The sequence below is a fragment of the Delphinapterus leucas genome, chromosome 15 (assembly GCF_059928025.1).
Source record: "Delphinapterus leucas isolate spDelLeu-1000000601 "Yukka" chromosome 15, BTC_Dleu_Yukka2, whole genome shotgun sequence".
NCBI lineage: Eukaryota > Metazoa > Chordata > Mammalia > Artiodactyla > Monodontidae > Delphinapterus > Delphinapterus leucas.
This window is the reverse complement of record NC_143143.1, coordinates 16,416,001-16,436,879: the sequence shown is the minus strand read 5'-3', so window position 1 is coordinate 16,436,879 and position 20,879 is coordinate 16,416,001. Positions and strand designations below refer to the sequence as shown.

The 20,879-nt window shown below is 57.1% G+C and overlaps 3 protein-coding genes across 7 annotated transcripts; 1 reads left to right on the top strand and 2 right to left on the bottom strand.

Moving 5' to 3' along the window:
• Positions 1 to 76: 76 nt before the first annotated feature.
• Positions 77 to 5,816, top strand: TBX6 (T-box transcription factor 6). 2 transcript variants are annotated; one of them, XM_022588362.3, is made up of 8 exons: positions 77 to 1,219; positions 1,302 to 1,536; positions 2,452 to 2,719; positions 2,801 to 2,947; positions 3,025 to 3,095; positions 4,242 to 4,312; positions 4,395 to 4,578; positions 4,661 to 5,816. In XM_022588362.3, exons 1-8 carry the CDS (start codon positions 1,102 to 1,104, stop codon positions 4,872 to 4,874), a joined length of 1,308 nt encoding a protein of 435 aa, XP_022444070.1. In that variant the 5' UTR covers positions 77 to 1,101; the 3' UTR covers positions 4,875 to 5,816. The 2 variants fall into 2 exon arrangements, with proteins under 2 accessions (XP_022444070.1, XP_022444069.1); XM_022588361.3 differs by having other exon boundaries at positions 2,452 to 2,947.
• PPP4C (protein phosphatase 4 catalytic subunit) lies at positions 5,712 to 13,135 on the bottom strand. Of its 3 annotated transcripts, none has more exons than XM_022588364.2 (9): positions 13,027 to 13,135; positions 12,634 to 12,795; positions 9,116 to 9,167; positions 8,550 to 8,600; positions 8,225 to 8,326; positions 7,437 to 7,610; positions 7,218 to 7,344; positions 6,242 to 6,431; positions 5,712 to 6,156 (listed from the first exon to the last, which is right to left on the bottom strand). In XM_022588364.2, exons 2-9 carry the CDS (start codon positions 12,729 to 12,731, stop codon positions 6,027 to 6,029), a joined length of 924 nt encoding a protein of 307 aa, XP_022444072.1. In that variant the 5' UTR covers positions 12,732 to 12,795; positions 13,027 to 13,135; the 3' UTR covers positions 5,712 to 6,026. The 3 variants fall into 3 exon arrangements, with proteins under 3 accessions (XP_022444072.1, XP_089752055.1, XP_022444073.1); XM_089895929.1 differs by lacking the exon at positions 13,027 to 13,135 and adding an exon at positions 10,208 to 10,312 and having other exon boundaries at positions 12,634 to 12,738; XM_022588365.3 differs by lacking the exons at positions 9,116 to 9,167; positions 12,634 to 12,795; positions 13,027 to 13,135 and adding an exon at positions 8,911 to 9,014.
• A 2,361-nt stretch (positions 13,136 to 15,496) lies between these two features.
• Positions 15,497 to 20,676, bottom strand: ALDOA (aldolase, fructose-bisphosphate A). Of its 2 annotated transcripts, none has more exons than XM_022588359.2 (9): positions 20,652 to 20,676; positions 18,087 to 18,213; positions 17,790 to 18,001; positions 17,263 to 17,317; positions 16,972 to 17,132; positions 16,545 to 16,628; positions 16,253 to 16,427; positions 15,889 to 16,088; positions 15,497 to 15,800 (listed from the first exon to the last, which is right to left on the bottom strand). In XM_022588359.2, exons 2-9 carry the CDS (start codon positions 18,196 to 18,198, stop codon positions 15,705 to 15,707), a joined length of 1,095 nt encoding a protein of 364 aa, XP_022444067.1. In that variant the 5' UTR covers positions 18,199 to 18,213; positions 20,652 to 20,676; the 3' UTR covers positions 15,497 to 15,704. The 2 variants fall into 2 exon arrangements, with proteins under 2 accessions (XP_022444067.1, XP_022444066.1); XM_022588358.2 differs by lacking the exon at positions 20,652 to 20,676 and adding an exon at positions 19,552 to 19,726.
• Positions 20,677 to 20,879: the final 203 nt, after the last annotated feature.

The window sequence follows — 20,879 nt, the reverse complement described above, 5'->3', positions numbered from 1 at the left end:
CAAATGCAGGTGCCTGCCTCTATAGACCTGTTCCCTTTGAGTCCCAGAAACATGGGGTGGTAGGCACGGCGGCCAAAGCTGGGAGCCTTCGCTCCTGGGGCTCAGCTACCTTCTCTAGCACCGGGGGCGGATCTCACTGCAGGTGGAGATTCCCGCGCCCACTCTAGCTCGCTAGGCCTTGACCTCAGCTGATCTGCATCTTCTCAGCCTAAACGCTTTGACGCCGCCTAGGGGCAGCTCTCCTGAGAGGCAACTGCTCCGCGGGTTTCACCGCCCCCCCCTCGTCCCAACTACAACTTCCAGCGGCCCCAGCGGCACCTGCCTGTCTCCTTCGCGCCAAACCTCGGCCCTGGGCCTGCTGGGAAGTGTAGTTCCGAGGGTTCCCCAACGCGGGACCTTCTGGGAAACCCGGGCGTCAGCGGTCAGAGATCGTCGAGCTGTCGGCGTCTCTAAACTTTTGAGACTTGGCCGAGGCTGGAGGTTTTTCAGAATGGGAACTGGGAAGGACTCCAGAGTTCAGGCCTCGTCTGCGGACTCCTCGAGGTCCCCGGTGCCCCGCATTAACAGCAAGCTCTGGTCGCGTCCCTCCAGCCCTGCTCCTTCCCTCCAGTCATGCTTCGCCCCTCCAAGTCTCATCCTCCAAGTGAAGGGGGGGGTCACCTGCCAGAAAAGTCTGGGGCGCCAAGGTCTGCCCCAGGACTCCAGGCTCCATCCCAGGGTCCAGGCCCCGCCCCTCAGTAGCTTATCCCTAGCCGGGGCTCCCCCCGTGGGAACGGGGACCAGCTGGCCGGAAGCGCCAAACTGCGTCCCTGTCGAGCCCCGGGGATCAATCAGGCCGAGGAGTTAATTATGTAATGAGGGGGCAGGGGGTCGGGGCTAATGAAGCCTGGGGGGGAGGGGAGGGTACCCAGGTATCCGGCCCGCTCTCGGACCCCTTCCAGGCCCCAGGGGTCTCCACCCCAGCCTAACTCCAGGGCCCCAAAGAGGGGAGGGGCTGTGATCCTGGGTCTGGAAGGGGCTGAGCTGTGAGCTATAAAGGGGGCATCTCTCAGCACTGGGGCACTCTAGGCAGCGTGACCTGAGGCCAGACAGGACTACTCCATGTACCATCCACGAGAGTTGTACCCCTCCCTGGGGACCGGCTACCGCCTAGGGGCCCCCCAGCCCGGAGCAGATTCCAGCTTTCCGCCTGCCCTGGCAGAGGGCTACCGCTACCCCGGTGAGCAGTGGGAGCAGCTCCTGGGTAGGAACTGGGGTGGAGGCTGTGGCCCTCAGCTGGCTCATTCTCCTCCCATCTCCAGATCTGGACACTCCCAAACTGGATTGCTTCCTCTCCGGGATTGAGGCTGCTCCCCGAACTCTGGCCGCTCCCCCACCTCTACCCCCGCTGCCCCCAACCCTGGGCACTGAGGCGCCCCCTCCAGCCCCAGAGAGCCTTCATCCACTCCCCGGAGTCAGCCTGAGCCTGGACAACCGGGAGTTGTGGAAAGAGTTCAACTCCGTGGGAACAGAGATGATCATCACCAAAGCTGGGAGGTGAGGGGTCTGGGCCAGGGTCCGAAGACCCAGTGTGTTCCTGGTGGGGGTCTCTTGGGAAAGGCAGAGTCCCCGGTGATGGGGCTACGTGTGGGGATTCCTAGGAAGGCTAGAGCTCTGCCTGAGTTCAGAGTGTGACTGTGGCCTGGGTCAGGGGTTCTTCTGTGGCTGGACCAGGGGTCATTCTGTGGCAAGTGTCAAGGGTCAGTCTGTGGAGTCTGTGGCTGGTTTTGGGACTAACCTATGGCAAGGGTCCTAGGTCAGTCTGGGCCGGGGGCAGAAGGTCGGGCTGGGTTATGAGTTAGTACGTGGCCTAGATCAGGGGTCAGTCTGTGCCTAGAGTCAGCATTCAGACTATGACTGGGGTCAAGGGCCAGCCACTGACCAGCATCAGGGAAGTCTGGCCAGGATCAGGGGGTCACCTTGGAGGCAGGGATATGGTCAGTGTGCAGTCTTTATGTAGGCCAGGAGCTCAGGCACTAGCGTGGTGAGTCCCCTTTTTATTTTCTCTGAAGCAAGTTTGTCCAGCAGCTGTAGATTCTGGTGCTGGAGATGAAGTGAGGAGACCAGGGTGGGGAGCAGAAGGCTCCTGGCAAGATTTCCAGAAGAAAAGTGTGTCACTCCTGCTTCTGCAAATGCAGTTTGAGGGGCCAGGGGTCAGGAGTCCGGATTCTGCTCCTAACCTGCTGTGTGACTCTGGTCAGATCACCTGACCCCGTTGGTCCTGTTTCTCATCTGTAAAATGGGATGAGACAAGCTTATAGCTCTAAGATCCCGCCCTCTAAGTTCTGATTCCGCATCCCTCGATTTTCTGTGACAACTGCGTGAGCCAGTGGCTATGCCTTCTTGCGAGTGCTGTGCCCACCGCTGGCCACTGGGTAGCTCCAGGCCTCTCCCATCTCTTCCCCTGTGCAGGCGCATGTTCCCTGCTTGCCGAGTATCAGTCACTGGCCTGGACCCCGAGGCCCGCTACCTGTTTCTTCTGGATGTGGTTCCGGTGGACGGGGCTCGCTACCGCTGGCAGGGCCGGCGCTGGGAGCCCAGCGGCAAGGCAGAGCCCCGCCTGCCTGACCGCGTTTACATTCATCCTGACTCTCCTGCCACCGGTGCCCACTGGATGCGGCAGCCTGTGTCTTTCCATCGTGTCAAGCTCACCAACAGCACGCTGGACCCCCATGGCCACGTGAGGCCCAGGCTGGGACCCCCGGATAAGGGTTGGGGGTGGGACCAGGGTAGGGGGTCACTCCTGTTTCCTCCCTTCCAGCTGATCTTGCACTCCATGCATAAGTATCAGCCCCGCATACACCTGGTGCGGGCCGCCCAGCTTTGCAGCCAACACTGGGGGGGCGTTGCCTCCTTCCGCTTCCCCGAGACCATGTTCATCTCCGTGACAGCCTACCAGAACCCACGGGTGAGTGACCCTGCTTGAGGGGGTGGCCGTGCCCTGCCCAGGCTGTGGGAGTTTTGACTCTGGATGTGCACCCCCAGATCACACAACTGAAGATCGCAGCCAACCCCTTTGCCAAGGGCTTCCGGGAGAATGGCAGAAACTGTAAGAGGTGGGCATCATTCATTCATTCATTCATTCGTTCATTCATCGAATGTTTATTAATCGTCCACTGTGTGCCAGGCACTGTGCTGGATGCCAGGAACACAATGTAAGTAAAAGCATGTATTCACTCACTGATTTGACAAATACTTATTTAGCACCAGCTTATGTGCCAGGCACAGTTCTAGGCGGTGAGGATGCAACAGTGAACAAACCAAAGCCCTTGCCCTCATGGAACTGATGATACTCTAGTGGGCGGAGTAGACAAGAGAAATAAATATGTAATATGTTAGGGGTAAGTTCTAAGGAGAAAAGAAAGCAAGCGAGGATCAGGACTGGAGAGAGGTATTTATTAGATAAGAGGCCTGGAAATGCCTCACTAAGCGGACATTTGAGAAAAGACTCGGAGGAAGTATGGGAGGGAGCCAGGTGGATATCTGGGAACATGCCAGGGCCCTGAGGTGGGAGCATGCCTGCGGTATGGTGGGTGTGGAGTGAGAGAGGTGATGGGTAGCCAGGTTATGGTGGGCTGTAAAGGTTTCATTCGTTAGGACACTGGCTTCTAACTAACCCCTTCAGAGCTGGCCCTTGCCCTCGAGACACTTAGAGTCAGGCAGAAGAGATAGATATTAATTCAAGGATCACCCTAACAAATATAACAGTATCGCTCTCGACAAAGGTTATCAGGGAGGGCGTGTGGTGCCGTGGCAAGTCAGGAGGGCTCCTTTGAGGAAGTTATGCTTGAACTGAGACAAGAAGGAGGAGTAAAGCAGGTGAAGAGGGGACAGACGGGGATTCCAGAGTGTGGCTGAAAGGCAGCTAGTGGAGATGGGCAGAGTGAACGAGGTGGCATGAGCTGGGATCAGACCATGCCCTGGCCTTGTTGCTTGGGAAGGAGTCTCCATGGATTCTAAATGCAATAGGAAGCCATTAGAAAGTTGTAAGTGGGGAATAAATCCCAGCTCTGCTATTTCCTAGTCATTTAATTCTCTGGCCTTCCATTTCTTCTTCTGTAAAATGGGTATAAAGTGGCACCTACCTGATAGGGTCCCTGGGTGAAATGCCTGGCACCTGGTAAGTGCTCTTATTACCACCATCACCATCACCATTATCGTCATCGTCATCACCATCAATCATCATCATCACTGTTCCCCAGGGAGCGAGACGCCCGTGTGAAGAGGAAACTGCGGGGCCCAGAGCCAGTAGCCACAGCGACCTATGGGAGTGGTGAGTGTAGGCCCAGTGGTGATGGGGCCAGGCCTGAGACGCTGATCCTCCTTAGCCCACACTGTCCCTTCTGTCTCCCCAGATGCACCGGGTGGTCCCTGTGATTCCACACTGGGTGGGGACGCTCGTGAGTCAGATCCAGAGCAGGCCCCAGCGCCCGGGGAAGCTGCCCCGGCCCCAGCTCCTCCCTGTGGTGGCCCCAGTGCTGAGGCCTACCTTCTGCACCCTGCAGCTTTCCACGGGGCCCCTGGTCACCTTCCGACCAGGTGAGTGGGACAAGGGCACAGGGCTGGGCTCTTCCAGGCTGGGGATCCCTCTCCCCTGTTCTGATTCCTCTCTGCACTTCAGGAACCCCAGCTTCCCTGAGGCTCCAGACTCTGGGCGCCCAGCCCCCTACTCAGCTGCCTTCCTGGAGCTGCAGCCCGGGCCACCAGGCTCAGGATACCCAGCAGCGGCACCCCCAGCGTCCTTTGCCTCGCACTTCCTCCAAGGCGGCCCCTTCCCTCTGCCCTACCCTGGGCCTGGGGCTTACCTGGATGTGGGCTCCAAACCAATGTACTGAGCCTTTGCTAAGCCCCTCTGCCTCCCTCCCCATCTTCCATCACAAACCTCCAGTTCCCCTCCCCCAGGCCTGTTGCCCCCTCACTTCCACTGGCCCCATCCCCCACGCCAAATGGCTGCCTCGGGCCTCCCCCACCCCACTTCACACTTTGATTTCACTCCTACCCCCCTCTGGCTTCAAAGCTCTGGCTAAGCCGCTGGGAGTCCAGCTGGGGCCAGCTTCCCCTTCCCGGCTCTCACCTCAGTGTGAATGGAGGGAGGCTCTGCCTGGCCAAATGGGACCTGGGACCAGCACTCCCACCTCCCAGCCTCACCCTTGGGCCCGGCAAGTTCTACCCCCTCGCCCCAGTGCAAGCCACGCCGGTCTCTTCTCAGGACTAGAGTACCTTTGGTTAATAAAACTCGGAAGACATCAGTGTTCTGGAAACATTGGGCTGATGGTGTTCGGCCCGAGTGGGGCTGTGTGAGCACAGGTTCTGTGAGGAGACCCAGGACCCAGTCTAGACTTGTCATTTCCAGCTGCTTGACCTTATGCGTGTAAATCAACACTCTGGGCCTGTTGCCTCTTCAGGAAAACGGGGGAATCAGTGTCTTGACACTCAATGTTCTGAGAATTAAATAGGGCTGCCTGAGAACCCGCCCCTCTACCTAGCACTCAGGAAGCCCTGGGGAGCGGTCACTGTCACTGGATGGGGACCAGGATGCTCTGGGCAAGTTGACTGGCCTGAGCCGCACCTTGCTGGCAGGACTGGGGTTCCAGGGCAGTCAATGTCCTGACGTCTACCAGGCTGCGCTGGCACCACTGCTCATCCCCAATCAATTCTGACACAAACCCAAAGACCATTTTTCTTCTTTTATTAGATTTTTTTCTTTTTTTTTTTTCTTCTCAAAATTTTTATCTAAAAACAAACAAAAAAAAAAAGAAAAAAAAAGAAAAACAAAATTATTGGAAACTTCACGGTTCAAGTGGGGAGACACAGGAGGAGGAACATGGAGCCAAGGCTCCAAGCCTCTCCAGAAAAGTCCTCACCCGCGAAGTGCCCTCTTTTGGGGGGACAGCATAGCCGGGGACAGCCCCCCAGCCTTCGTCTGAAGAGGGCAGAGTCACAGTGGTCCAGGGGCCAGAGGCTGGAGGGGGCAGGGGCCAAAGGGGTCACAGGAAGTAGTCAGCCACGGGCTTTTTGGAGGGGATGCCCCGTGTCTCTTGGGGAGCGGCCTCAAAGATGATGAAATCTTTCTGGAGATGCTCGTCCAGCTCCAAGATGGCTGCCACATTCCCACAGCTGGAAGTCGGAGGGCAGCAGTGTTAAAGGAGCGGGGCGGGTCAGCCTCGATCCCCACCTCGGCCTCCCGGCCCAGGCAGCTCACCGGTAGCAGTAGTTGGGTGCCGACCACACAGTGAGCACAGTCTCGTTGAAGTGCCACTTGTAACCTTCCATCACCAGTTGGTGGGCGCGGCAGATCATGTCAATGTCGTTGGCTGCATTGAACTGGGCCACCACGTCACTGCCAAATAGGTAGCCAGCCCCACGGGGGCTCACGCCCCAGCCTGTTGTGTCTGAGGCAGATGAGGGTAGGGATGCCGAGAGGGTGTCTTCAGGGCATCAGTGGCTATCCGCGGCCCTTTGCAGGAGAGTGCCCTGTCCCTCCCCCAGTTAGGCCTGTGCAGCAGGAGCACAGGGCCCGAATGCGTTGAGGGAGCCTGGGGGCAGGACAGCAAATGCTGAAGCAGATAAGCTCCAAAGAAGAAAGAATTTCCTGATAGTTGAGCCACCTCACCATCAGGGTGACCATGTAATTTACTGTCCAAACAGGTACACACAAGAGCGAAAGGAGGTGCTGACAGTAACCACACCAGGACAGCACCTGTGACCCCGGGCTGCCCAGTCGGCAGGGAGGTAGTAACAGGGCAGCGAGGGGCTGCTGTTACAGCACAAGAGCCCTAGACGGGGATGAGGAGGCTTGGCTTTCATCCCGGCTCTGCTCCATACTAGCTGAGGAGGCCCACAAAGTGAGGGGTCCTCAGGGGGCTACCATTCTGGGAGTCTGACCTCTGCAGAAGCCCCTTCACATTCAGGGAGCCGATGATTTTGTCCTCAACAAGCCCCTGAGCAATGACAATCATCCCCACCAATCCCCCAGCTCAAGGCACCCAGCTCCCCATGTTCTCCTCCTCCTCAAGGGTGCCAGCCAGTTGGCCATCAAGCACGGACGCCAGTGAGGACCAGCCCCGCTCTGCTCTGCCCCAAACTCACCGGCTCAGGCTGTCCCTTCAAGGCACCTGCTTTAACCACAGGACCCCCTCAGTCACCCACTAAACTAAGAGTAGAGCTCCTGCCCTCACCTTCAGGGTCGGACCAGAGCAGGTCACACATGGGCCCGTCATGAGGCACCTCTTGCTTTCGGTCAATTGTCCGGATCTGGTCCAGTGTCTGGATGGAGGGGGAAAGGCCCCCGTGCACACAGAAGATCTACAGGGGAGAGCGAGACAGGTGGGAAGGGAGGCTGAGGCCCAGCGCCTCTTCCATCTCTCCCATCCCCGGGAGCTGTGTGGCGGGCCTACCTTGCCATCGATGATGGCCGACAGGCTGAGGTAGTCAAAGATCTCAGTGCAGTAGCGCCACACGGTCACTGAGCCGTACTTGCGCAGACACTCGTCATAAAAGCCGTAGACCTGGGTGATCTGACGGCTTTCGTGGTTGCCCCGGATCAGGGTGATGCGGTCAGGATAGCGAACCTGGAGGTAGGCACCATGCCAGGCCCGGGGTCGAGGCTCTGTTTCATGCTCCTAGATGTCCTCACATCTGCCAGCCCCGCTCCATCCTCATCACTACTGCCGTGGCCCAGATTCATGTCACCTCTGCCTGAACTGTGTTACATCCACCTCACACACTCCCAGTCCCTCCTCCAGAGGATGCAAAGCTGAATCCTCTCCCACCTCCTGCCCCCCTCACATCAACTACAAACCTAATGGCCCCTCCTTCATCCACCAGGTACAGACCAAGCCCTTAGCGAGACACTCAGAGCACTTTGTCATCTGGTCCCTTACAGCCTCTCTCCCCCAATGGATAATGCACCCAGCTGAACTCAACTCCTTGCCACTTTCTGAACTGGATGAGCCTCTATTTCCTCCCCTACAATGCCGTCCCTCTGACCTCATCCTCCAGGGGCCCAATCAGATGTCCCCAAGTCAAGGAAAGCTTCTCTGACCACCCAAGCAGAATGTGTCCGTCACCAGCAGCACAGCTCAAGAGTTGGGGGTGGATGGGCAGGAGATGAGGGTGGAAAGGATGCAGACAGGTCAGGCCTGAGGTGGCCCAGGTCTGGGGTCCAGAAGTCGGGGGGTCCCACCTTAAGTGCCAGCAGCAGGAGGAACGTTTCGACACTGTAGAAACCACGATCCACAAAGTCCCCCATGAAGAGGTAGTTAGTCTCAGGGACGTCGCCTCCCACCTGGGGAGGGAGGAAGAAGGTTCTGCTTGGTCCTAAACTGTCCCCGACCCACTGTGGTGGCCCATCTCCAGGCAAGTCGAGGCCCTTCTTTCACAATGGGCCCACCTGACTAGGGGCCTCTGGCCTCCACTCCACTCACCAAACTCGAAAGTTTCCACTCTCAGTTAAAGGGGTCTTCCAGTCATCCCCCAGGTCACCTTTCCCATTGTTTCCCCACACTCACTCTGAACAGCTCCTTGAGGTCATAGAATTGTCCATGGATGTCACCGCATACCTGGAAGTGAGAAAGCAGGTCGAAACTCAACAGTCCGAAAGCCTCTGCTACCAGGGGCTGTCCTTCAAAACACCCACTGCTTGAGAAGATCCTTATCTCTCTCGGCTAAGCCTCTGCTTCTCAGGGCCAAAAATCTACTCTCCTTCTCCAATCCCCCCATCCCGCACTGAGTGCCAAGAGCTAGAGCCAATTCTTTCCAGCTAGACCTGCAGCTCCCAGAGGACCTGGCCCCCTCCTCTCCCTACTCCCCACCAGGCACCCAGAATAAAGTCACTAATAACACACAGGAACACATGGAGTCATCACTCACCGAACTGAGTTCTTCTGCCCTGGTCAAGAGCATCCCTCCAACGACTCCAAAGACCCTGCCCATAACAGCCAATTCTTCTAGCAAAGCTCCCCTGAAGATGGGGCTCTCAGGGATGAGGGGTAGACCTCAGAGCCCACAAGATTAACGGGAATGACCACGTGCCTAAAAGACCAAGCCAGGCTGTGGAGGGACAGCGGGTACTCACTGTGACTGGCGAGTCCACCCTCTGCACGTTGCTCTCCTCCACCAAGATCTCTCTGGAGACAGGAGAAGACCAGGGTCACCAAAGCCGAGCCAGCCCAACCCTATTCCTGACCTTTTCTGCGGGGTAGGGGAGGATATGAGGCTGTCCTTGAACCTCTAGGGGGCAGGTCGGAGGTGTGCAATTACCCCAGGATAGCCAGACCACAGCCCCACTGCTCGAGACCCTTCTGTGTGTGGCTCCCTGCTGCCAACAGGCCAAAGCCCAAGCTCTTGTTCAGCCTTTGCAAAGAGTCTGGGACTTTCCCGACCTTGACCCTCCATGCTGCTCCCTTTCACACAGCCAGCACTTACTCCCAGAAAACAGATGTCCTCCTCCTCCTTTCCACAGGGCCCTCTGCTCAGAGACCATGCCCTTGGCTGAGCTCTTACAGCCCTTCTCTCCCCACCACAGGGGCCTCCTCCCGGACTGTCCCAAGTCATAGGGGTGGTGCCCTGGGCAGGCCGGCCATCGGAGGCACCTTCAAAGTGATACGCTGTTGATGCTTTTCTATTATTTATTTAGAGGAAGTGAGGACTTTGTCCTCCCTTTCTCCTTGCAGTGCAGTCAACTTCTACCTGAGTGAGCTTGACATGAAATTGCTTTGTCCGTTACAGACACCTAATAGTAAGTAGTGCCGTGTTTCCAGATTTTGTCCTTGATGATCACAGCAGCCGTGAACACTTCAGTTCATACCACGTGCCAGGACGGTAGTAAGAGCTCTGCACAGATGATGCAGGTCAAACCACCACCCTCGAAGGCAGGCACTGTGATGACTCCTATGGCTCAGATGAAGAAAGCGGCCAGTCACACAGGCAGAAACTGAACCAAGGCAGCCTGCTCCAGAGTGTGGCCCTTACCAAGCTAGTCTGACGTGGGAGGCACTTGCTCAGCCCTCTCTCTCTGCCAGTTCCCTCCCCCAAGACCAGGAGTTCCCTGGGCTTAGGGTGCTCTGTACAACTAAGGTGGCTCCAGGGAGGTGTGCCTCGGTTTCCAGGAGTGGCAGGAGGCGCTGGCGGTGGCCCAAGGGGCCAAACAGCAGCAAGGCTCTCCCACCTGTACTGCGTCTTGGGCCAAACATCCGCCACGTGACTGCTTATAATGACCTTTCCAACCGACTCGGGAGGCTCTTTCCATCCTCATCTGACAAAGGAACTGAGGCTTTAGAGAAAAAGGGGCAGAATCGAGGTCACAAAGCTGGAGAGTGGCTGAATTGGAACCTCGGGGACCCAATTTCCTGAGACTTTATACCAGCCCCTTCCACAGACTCTGGGTTGCAACCTACCTCAGTGCCAGCAAGGCCTCAGCACAGCGTGGGAACCAGGCCCCAGCTCTGTCACCTGCAGCACATCACCAGCCCTCTCAGGGCTCACACCTGCTCACCTTCACTTCCACAACGAACACTGCCGACCAAAGCGCCAGACCCTGACCCTGGATGTGAAGAATCTCATGCAGGCTCCGTAAGGATTTCAAAGACTTGGAGATGTAGAGTGACTTGACCAGGGTCACACTGTTTATAGGTGACAAGGCTATGCTTCATACCGAAGACCACCCCCGATTCAAAACCCTCGGCCGTTCTAATGTGCTGATGTTTTTCACAAAAGCAAATTCAGCTCCCAGGCCTCTGTAGTTCCAAGGTTTTGAGCCTCCATACCCTCTGAGCAAGCAAAAGCTCCTGACACGACCAGCCTCAGCCTGGGCCCCTGGTGGGTCCTCAGGAGGCCATGGCCAGGTGCTAGAGTTGGTCCTCCTCCAGATTGGGCCTGGGATAACAATGGCCACCTCAGGCCTGAGCCTAATACCTCCAAGCTCCATCTTAGGAGCTGGGCAGGACCCTTCCACCCCTCAGTAGCCCCCTGCTGCCTCTCACAGAGTCTGCCTGGCTGTCAGTGAGCGTGGAGTATGGTCAAAGACCTGGATCCAAAACCAGGCTCCCCGCCGACCAGGGGCAAGACATTATCTTCTCTGAGGCTCAGTGTCCTCTCTGTGAAAAACTCACCCCATGCCCTGCCTATTCCACAGGGCTGCAAAGAGCAATGAAGACTGAATACATGACGAGCCACAGATGAGCATTTAAAAGCAGGCCCTGCCTGTTCACCAAATCCATGCAGGACCTGTCCGGCTGTTACAGGTTTGTGTGGGGCAAAGCCAAGCAAAGAGCCCGACGGCCACTTTCTCTCTGGCTGGCCTTGGTCAAATCACTAGGCTTCAAGGAGTCACAGCTTCCTGTTCTGTAAAATGGGCCTAATAATTCCAACCTCACCGGATGGCTGTGGGAAGGAAATGGACGTAAGTTCTTTGCCAGTACAAGGCCAGGCTAACAGTGGGCCTGTTGTTCCATCAATGTGGGGTAGTTCTGCTGGCACTATCCCCACAATTCTCCAGCATGGTGGAAGCCACGGAAAGTTCCTCAGGAGGCAGGTAACTGGTCTCCTCACCGCTGCCCACACATCTCAGGGCTCCACTCCTATTCTCATCCTGCTAGGAATGCCCTTCCTCACTGGGCCTGCCCCCATCAGCCATCCAAATTATTTTCACCTTTCAAGGCCACCTTCTCTTACAATCCTTCTCTAATAACTTCTGTCCGTATCAGCATTGCCCTCTTCCTACAAAATAATTTCAGTAACACCCAACGTTTGTCCAGCACTTACATTTTACCAAAGCCTATGCTAAGCACATCCCAAGCACCAACCATCTTATAGAGTACTATTATCCCCACATGAAGAAACAGAGTCTCAGAGACCTCAACATCACCAACACAGCGAGGAAGTTGGCAGAGCTGATTCCAACCTAGTGCCATCATATCCCAAAACCTGGTTCTTAATCACTACATCACCCTACTTGCCACAGAACTGAGTTGGGCCTCCCTCCACACCTTGCTTAATTCTACTCTGGCTTATTGGCTACTATTTCCTAGGCTCCCACAATGAATATGAGAGTGATCCAACTCCACTTTCTTGCATTATGGCCCGAAAAGGGACAGGACATGGAGAACTGGCTTCACGATCCATCCCTTAATTGCTGAATATGAGAGTCCTCACCTGTAAGATAGGATCAATTCCATCCACCTTTTAGGGTTGTTATTGGAATTAAAAGAACACTGTAAACCACAGAGTCTTTAGCTTTTCTGCCTTGAACTCCTGTTCTTGCTGACACTCCCTTTTACCATCTTATTCTTCGAGGTCTATCCCGAAGTTCCTCCAAGAAACGTTCTCTGTTCCCCCCCACACAGACAGGGTTGTTTCCCTGAGCTTCCTAAGTACTTTCTGTAACTAACTCCACTGAAAACACATCATCTAATACTTCAAGTGACTTCATCCAGGTCTGTCTTCCCCTAACAGGCTGGCTGCTCCTCGAGGGAAGAGGCCCTATTCCGCTCCTCTCCAGGAAAGCTTCCAGGAGGAGCCAGGCCCAAAGTTCTCAGCTGGATTTGCCCCAGGCCGGAACCCCAGGCCTCTCTTCCCCGGAGCCACAGGACTCACCTAGCCTTAGCGCACAGGGCCTTAACTTCGCTCTCCTTGATGAGCTCGCAGCGCCGCAGCTGCTCGATCTGCCGGTCCAGGTCGCTGATCTCCGCCATGGCCCACCCCCCGGCGCGGGTCAGAGCCGGGGCCGCCGCCCCCTCCGCACCGCACAGGGGTCTCCTGGGAAAGGCGAAGACAAGCCCGCGGATCAGAGTGTCCCTAGGGGGCGCCGGGTCGGGGTCGGGGGCAACTCGATTCTGGAGCTGGCCCGGCCTCCCCACTCCCGCCTCCCCTCACATCGGCTCCCGGGCCCCCAGCGTCCCACAGGCCGGGCAGCACCCCCGCTAACTCCCGTCGAGCCCAAAGGGCCCGCGCTGGGGACGGTGGCCTAGAGGGGTCTCAGACTATTACCGCCGCGGCAACTCCGGCTCCGGCTCCCCGGGGGTCCCTGTCTTCCTCCTTCCCTCCGCTTTGGGCCGCCGCCACCACCGCTTCCACTTCCGGCCCCGCCGCGGAAGCAGAGGAAGACTAGTTCCGCCGCGTGCCGGACGTGGCGTCATACACACACTCCCCCTCCCACGCCGCGCCCTTACCCCACCCCCTCAAGCCTGGGAATGGAAATGAGCCCAAGGAACCGGATGTCGGCAACAAGCGGACGGAAGTGATTGTGGGCTAAGCGGATTGGCGAGGGATGTTGGGGACCTCAGTCCTGTCCCCCCATCTCAGTGAGGGAAACTGGAGCTGAGCCGGGACTCCACCCTGTAACTTTAAGTTACACGTTTTTGTTTACCTGTTTTAGCAGGCCTCCCCCATTACAATCCCTGAGGGATGGACCTTTGCCCTGTTAACACTTGCAGCCCCAGTGCTTACTTTGAACAAGGCCTGGAACAGTTGGCATACAGAAGTATTCGTTCAATGGTGAAGGAATTCCAGTCCGGATCTCTTTCCAGGGCCCCACAGAAGTCTCTGCTGTGGAGGACCTCCGAAATTAGAAGTGGAGGAGTCCACCTTCCCCACACCAAGCCTATACCTCAGTTAACATGACCTCCCCGATTCCAGAATGGTCCCTTTGAAACCCCTCAGCTGCTTATTGTCTGCAGTTTTACTTTTTTTTTAGAGGAGGAAACTGGCTTAAAAAGGTTAAGTAACTTGTTCATGGTTGCATAGCTAAGAACTTTGGGTTTGAATCGAAGTTGAAGTTTTTGTTTGTTTGGCTGTGTTGGGTCTTCGTTGCTGCCTGCAGGCTTTCTCTAGTTGCGGTGAGCAAGGGCTACTCTTCATTGCAGTGCGCGGACTTATTGCGCTGGCTTCTCTTGTGGAGCACAGCACGCCGGCTTCAGTAGTTGTGGCTCGCGGGCTCTAGGGCGCACGCAGGCTCAGCAGTTGTGGCGCACGGGCTCAGTTGCTCTGCGGCATGTGGGATCATCCCGGTCCAGGGCTCGAACCCGTGTCCCCTGCATTGGCAGGTGGATTCTTAACCACTGCACCACCAGGGAAGTCCCGAAAGTTGAAATCTGAACCCAGGAAAGCTATGTCCTCAGTTCTAGTTTCTTCTTCTGTCACTTACTCTTTCTGGCGCTTTGTCATTAGAAACTTTATAAAACATCCCAAACTGACATTTGATGTCCTCTGCTTCCCTAGTTTCTTGCTGCACGCAGAGGAAGTGATTGGTCTTTAAACAAACTTCCTGGTGTCACAGCCCTTTTGGAATGTCCTTTTTGCTATCTTCTATGGACCCTCAATTTCTAGTTGCTTTACTTCAGACTGTTTCACAGAGAGCTGAGTGAGGCTAGGCACAGAAGTGAGGCCACAGTTTTAAGGGGCACTAGACACCAGTTCTGTTTTGGATGTAGGCAACAGATGCAAATGTGCAGAGAAAGGTAAAGGACTAAGTTCTTAAATTCCTACAAGGTACTAAGTTTCTATGCAGTGACTATAGGGATTCAGTAGGTCCACAGATCAGAAAGGTGAAGTTTTTTTTTCCCCTCTAGAGGAGAGCTCAGACAGGAAATGGTCCACATCATGAAATTTGGGAAGTGGCAGGACTATGTCGTTGGTTATGACTAAGATCTTTAATACCCAAAAAGATCTGATATAGTTACTATTACACCCCAGCCTGGGTGAACGGAGAAGGGTTCAAAGCACAGTATAGGGAAGTGCAGGGCCCTCATTCTGGCTTCATGGAATGCAGAAGCCACAGAGGTTCAGTTCTTAACCCGGAACCTGAGCTCCACAGTTCTGTGTGTGTGTGTCTGTGTTGTTGAAGTGGATGTCAGAGAGGATTCCAGGTTCTTCAAGGGGTTCCACAGCCCAGAGTCTAAGAAGTCAGTTCTAATCCCACCTCCTTTTAAGATGGGAAAACAAACAAGCTTAACAGTGCAGATGAAGAAGACATGCATTAATAATCTTGTTTCAACCAAGAAACAGTGAGGCAGGATCGCCTTAAGGACAAATTGGGAATAACAGTACCTACTCCTGTAGAATACTTATCATGTTGTACGGTCTATAGATTCAGGAAATCTTAGTTTCTGTCAGTGGCTGTTTTTTTGTGACAGGGGCCTTCTACACCTGTGAGTTCTGGGCCTAAAACTGAGGCTGCAGCCTCCTAAGACCAGCAGTTCCACGTGCGCTTGCCCACCGTAAGCCTTATCAGATGCTGCTGGTAGAAGGAACAGAGCACTGGGTGGTTGGAAGAAAATTCACAAGCTCTTCTCTTGAAGCCCTGGGCAAGTATTAAACAAAGTATTAAACTAGTCCACCTCCTTCACCTACTTTTCTGCTCAAGAAGGAAGAACATAATGCCAGGGCACTTTCTCCTCTGGGCTCTGCCACCTCCCCCAGCCCTCCCCTGCCCTAGACACCACAGACATGGACAACAGACTCCCCCTTAAATAGTTGTTTATTGGCAGTAGGCTGGAAATGGCGGAGTTAGCGTACACAGACAACACCAGGCATCAGTGTCACGAGGGAGGCAAGAGTGACGGGAAAAAGCAGCCTGGAGCCCCGGTCGAGGCCCCCTCTCTTCCAGAGTGAGTGTGGGAGGGGGCAGGGCCTGGAGTGTTGAGGGGGCAGCCTTAGAACACCTCCGCTTAGTAGGCGTGGTTAGAGATGAAGAGGGACTCACTGGCTGCAGCCCCCGCCTTACCACTTGGGGTGTACTTTCCTTGGCAGGCAAGGCTGTTGGCCTAAAAGGGGAGAGGAGCCAGAGTGAGAAGGTTCCTTCTCAGATCCCATCCACCCCAGCACCCTGCCCACCTCCTGCCCCATCCTCACCAGGGCTCGCTTGACGTATTCTTCCTGGGCAGCCTTCAGGTTCTCCTTCTTTCCACCCCAAGTCTTCAGGGCAGAGGCCTGCAGGGCTCGGCCGTAAGAGAAGGTCAGCGCCCACGGCTTCAGCAGGTGACACTTGTTGATGGCGCTGAGGTTGATGGACGCCTCCTCTTCACTCTGGCCTCCAGATAGGAAGGTGATCCCTGTAGAAGAAGGGGGTGAAATGGGGGTAGGGGCTGTATTCAGAGACCCGGGGGACTGGCAGGAGGCCCTAGAAGCTGACCTGGAAATTAGAGCACATGGGCACAAGGTTTATGGGTACAGTCTGTCTACCTCCCAGAGGTCAAGATGAGGGTGTGGGTCTCACCAGGGACAGCGGGGGGCACTGTGCGACGCAGCGCTGTGACAGTTGCCATGGCAATCTCCTCGTGAGAATATTTATGGGTGCAGGCGTGGCCTGGGGTTACCATATTGGGCTTCAGCAAGGTGCCTTCCAGGTAGATGTGGTGGTCACTCAGAGCCTTGTAGACAGCAGCCAGCACCTACAGCAGGGCGGGACCAAAGTGGGGTGGGGTGAAGCAGGGAGGGGTACGGGGGTCAGCCCCAGGGCCCCCAGCCCAGCTCTCTAGCCCACCTCACTGCCCAGGCAGGCAACCTACCTTCTCGGTTACATACTGACAGCGTTTCAAGTCATGGTCCCCATCAGGGAGGATCTCAGGCTCCACGATGGGCACAATGCCATTCTGTGGGGTGAGGGACAGGGCAGCCTTGAGGCCTCCTAACCCAGAGCCCCACCTACGGCTCTCCACAGCCACTGACCAAGATCTTATCTCCATGACGACAGAGACCCCTGGCTTCACAGCCCTTGGCCGATTGCAGGAGATCAGCCATCTCCCCAGATCCACCTGCACAACCCTTATTCTGCTCTTCTGCTTGCAGAGCCCTCCACGGGCCCAAGCCTCGTGCTTGGTGAGGATCCGGAGCAGTTGCCTTGGGGAAGGTAGGTAGCCTGGCACATGGGTGGCAGGCTGACACGCTGGAATGGAAAGAGGTGGGAAGTGGCCTCTTGGGGACCTACAGGCCCACCTGCTGGCAGATGCTGGCATAACGGGCCAGGACGTTGGCGTTTTCCATGATGGCGAGGGTGGAGGGGGTGTGTTCCCCTATCTTCAGCACACAACGCCACTTGGCAAAGTCAGCTCCGTCCTTCTTGTACTGGGCACAGCGCTCCGACAGCCCATCCAGCCCTGTAGAGGGGACGGAGGAATCAAAGCATGGCAGAGGAGGGGGCACGTGGCTCCCACACACCCTGGGCACCCAGAGGGGTACCGAGCTGGGTGGGCTGGTGGGTAGGGCCGGGAGCTAAACGGTTCTCACCTTGGGTGGTTGTCTCGCCGTTTGTTCCTGCCAGGGGTACCACACCCTTGTCTACCTGTTGGAGTGGGGCAACAACACAGGACAGGGAAGTGATCTCTAGTGCCCTTTTCTCCTCTGTAGCCCCGCCCTGTCCCAGCTTTACTTCATCTCTCAAGTATCTTTCCTGGTTTGCAAATGTTTCACATAGTCACGTTGTTATCTGATCCTATAGAGCAGGACACACACAGAGAGCTGGGGCTCCTACCACTTACTAACCCTATGAGCAAAACACTTCATGGCCTTGAGCGTCTGGTTTTTCAATTGTATAATAAGTGTAACACCTGCCTCTCACAATTGCAAGGATTAAAAATGCCAAGCAGGTCCCATATGTTTCTAGCTTTTTTACACACGATTTGGAGGTGATCTGGGGCAGACTCCACCCAAGTCTCCAGGCTCCCGACCCGAAGTTCATCCCCCAGCCTGCTACTCCGGATTTCTTTCCCCCAGATCCATCTTACATCTCACACCCTGAGGCCTAGCCCCCTCACCTTGATGCCCACAACGCCGCCCTTGGCTTTGATAACTTGGGGGAAGGGACGCCCATCATCTGTCTTCTGATAGAGCGTCTCATGAAAGAGGATGACGCCCCCAATGCAGGGATTCACGCGGTCGTCGGCAGTCAGCAGCAGTTGGCGGTAGAAGCGCCGGTTCTCCTCGGTGTTCTCAGTGCCAATGGACTGCAGTCGCTTGGCAATGCTCCCTGGAGGGAAGCATCACATGGGAATAAGGGGATCGGCCTATCACCCCCAGCCTGGGGCCCTCCTCCCGCTGTGCCCTGCCCGCACCGGTGGACTCGTCTGCAGCCAGGATGCCCTTGCCCGGGGCCACGATCCGGTGAGCAATGTCAGAGAGCTCCTTCTTCTGCTCCGGCGTCAGTGCTGCGTATTGGTGGGGCATGGTGCCTGTCGGTTCCTGGGCAGGAGACAGACCAGGGAGGGCTAGTTAGCAGGGTCTTCCCGTGGTCTCCCAACAAGCAAGGCCCCTTGCCTGGAGGTCAGGGCAAAGGTTCCCTACCTCCCCTGCCCCACAACTGGCAGGGCTTGGGGCACTTCCTGTCCCCAGCTCTCCCCTACACCCGACTTCCCTATACTAGGCCTGCCTCCTGTACCTTTCCTAACTCTGTTTGTTGCTGGGTGTTGCCCAGCTGAGGGTGGGGCTGTATACTGGCATCTGGGGTAAAGGGAATAGGCCAGAGCCACGGACAGGCAAGTCACGTGGAAGCCGGACCCTCCTGGCTTGCGCTCTGCCATGGGGTCACCTTGCCTGGAAGCAAAACCGAACCAGAGTATTTTAGAATTAGAGGTTGTGCAGAAGGCAGAAGGCCCAACCTCCTCATCTGAAAGGAGCCTAAAAAGGGAAAAGGTCTGTGTTTCAAGCCACACCGCAACCTTAGAGCCAGATGTGAGCGTAGCACCCAGATCTTCTGACTGTTACAGGAGTGTTCCTTGCAGAGATCCCAGGGCTGGCTCAGGCTCCATGGCCTCAAGGACACCCCAAGGTCAGGCTTCTCCCCCCACGGTGGGGGGAGGTTGTTAGAAAAAGGGTGTTAGGAAAAAGGCAGGAGGGTCATCAGAAGCCCAGAAAAGGGCCGCAGAGGAAGCCTAGCCCGAGGTGGAGGAAAGGGGTGGTTTGTCGCTCTCACTGCTCATACAGGGTGAGAGAACGTGGAGGAAAGGCAAGCGCCCACCCCCTCCCCTGAAAAATGCTCATGTCTGCTCTGCGGCTGCAGCTGTTCCAGGCTCAGAATCAAGGTCACCCGATAAGGAAAAATAGGGAAAGTGTTCATGGGGCATCAGAAGCTGCCGAGGGGTTTCCCCTCCTCGGCGGGGGAACCCGTCTCCCAGGACAGGGACCAACCACCCGCTTTCGGGAACCCTGAGGCAGTACATGAGCTGGCCCCCACCCCTCGGGGCCTCCTAGGATCCCTGCAGAGGCAAAGGGGCCATAATACTTGCACCAAGAGTCCTAACAAGAAAAGGGGAGGGGAAATGGTACTTCATCTCGCCCTGCTTCCTTCCTCCCTGCCGTGACTCAGCGCGGAGCGGCCCTTGGACTGCGCAGCAAACCGCGGGAGCTCAAGCTGGAAGAGTTGGGGAGTCTGGGCTAGGAGCACAGGTGTGGGTGGTGGTGGAGAGGGGAGATGCTGGGCCCGGATGGGGGGCTCCGCGCGGACGCCCGACCCGCCACTACACCCCGGATCCTTCCCCACGACACTCTCCCTGACCTTCGCACGTGGCGAGGGGCGCTCACCTGGCACAGGAGAGGGGCGGATTGGCGGGGTGCAGCGGTGGAGAGCCGCGGGCTGGCGAGTGGACTGAGGGAGCGAACGCGGCAGTCGTCACCGGGACTCTGGTTCTGAAGCGCGTTCCAAGGGGAACGCAGCCTACTCAGCTCCCGAGGCGGGGGCGCGCGGGGGCGGGCGGGCAGGCGGTGGTGCCGCGCCTTATAAAGGCACCGCTCCACCCTCCGCGGAGATTTTCCCTTTGCAGGGGGCCGGAGGCGCCCCGGCGTCCAATTGCAGGCGAGGGACTGTGTGAGAGTCCGCCCCCCGAAAGGCGAAGCCCGGAGGCGGCGCTTGGGCGAAGACAGTGCGGCGAGAACACGATCCCTTCCCCCACCCCGTCCCCCTCGGACGTGACTCGGGCCACATCCCGCGGGTCGCGGGGGCCCTCCCCTCCCTCTCCCTTCTCCTCCCCCCACTCCCACCCCTGCTTGGCGTGCTTTGGGGCGCTGTGACTCAGCCGATTTGGGGCACCGGCAGAGATGGGGGTGGGGTGGGGGTCGGGTCGGGGAAAAGCGGGTGGCACAGCCCGAGAAGACTGAGGCTCAGCTTCCCCCGCCACGGGCCCAGTCCAGCGGCCCGGGGCAGCCCCAGCTTCCGGCTGCGCCGAGGCAGCGTGCGTCGCGTTGTAACCGAACCCAGAGGTCAAGCGACTGCGAGCCCCGGCGGAAGAGAGGGCGGCGAGGGCACGCACGGGGAGCGCGAGGAGACGGCAGGGGTTGGCAAGGGGCGGAGGCGAGGCGGCAGCGGTTCCGGGTGTCCCGCGGGGAGACATCTGCGCCCCATTCCGGCGGGTCTGGCTCCCGCCGCCCGGGCCGCCCCCCGAAAGCCAGACCCAGCGGAAACCCGCCGGCTACCGCTCTGCCCAAGCAAGTCTGGGGATGCGGGGCCAGAGTCCCTGCGAAACTTCTCCCTGGCACTGACTTCCTTCTCCAAAATAAAATCCGTCCCCCAGCTGTCAGCCTCCCAGATATTTTTCTAGCCTCCCCATCCTACCCGCCAGGTCTCCCCTCTTAATCCCGACGCCTTCAGCCCAGCCCCACCCCCGCTCCGTCCTGCTGGCGCCCACCTGCGAGGAGGAGGCCGGAGGAGCGGGCAGAGCCTGGTCGGCAGCGAGTGAGTCAGGCCACACCCGCGCTGGGTTATAAGGCAGCTCCTGCCCTACCCCCAACCAATGTCCCCGACCTTCTCCGGTGACCCTTGCCCTTTCCTCGCCACAGATCCCCTGGCAGGGGATCTATATTTAGGGAAACCTGAAGCTCCTGACATTCATGCCAGCTGGGGGCCTAAAGTGAAG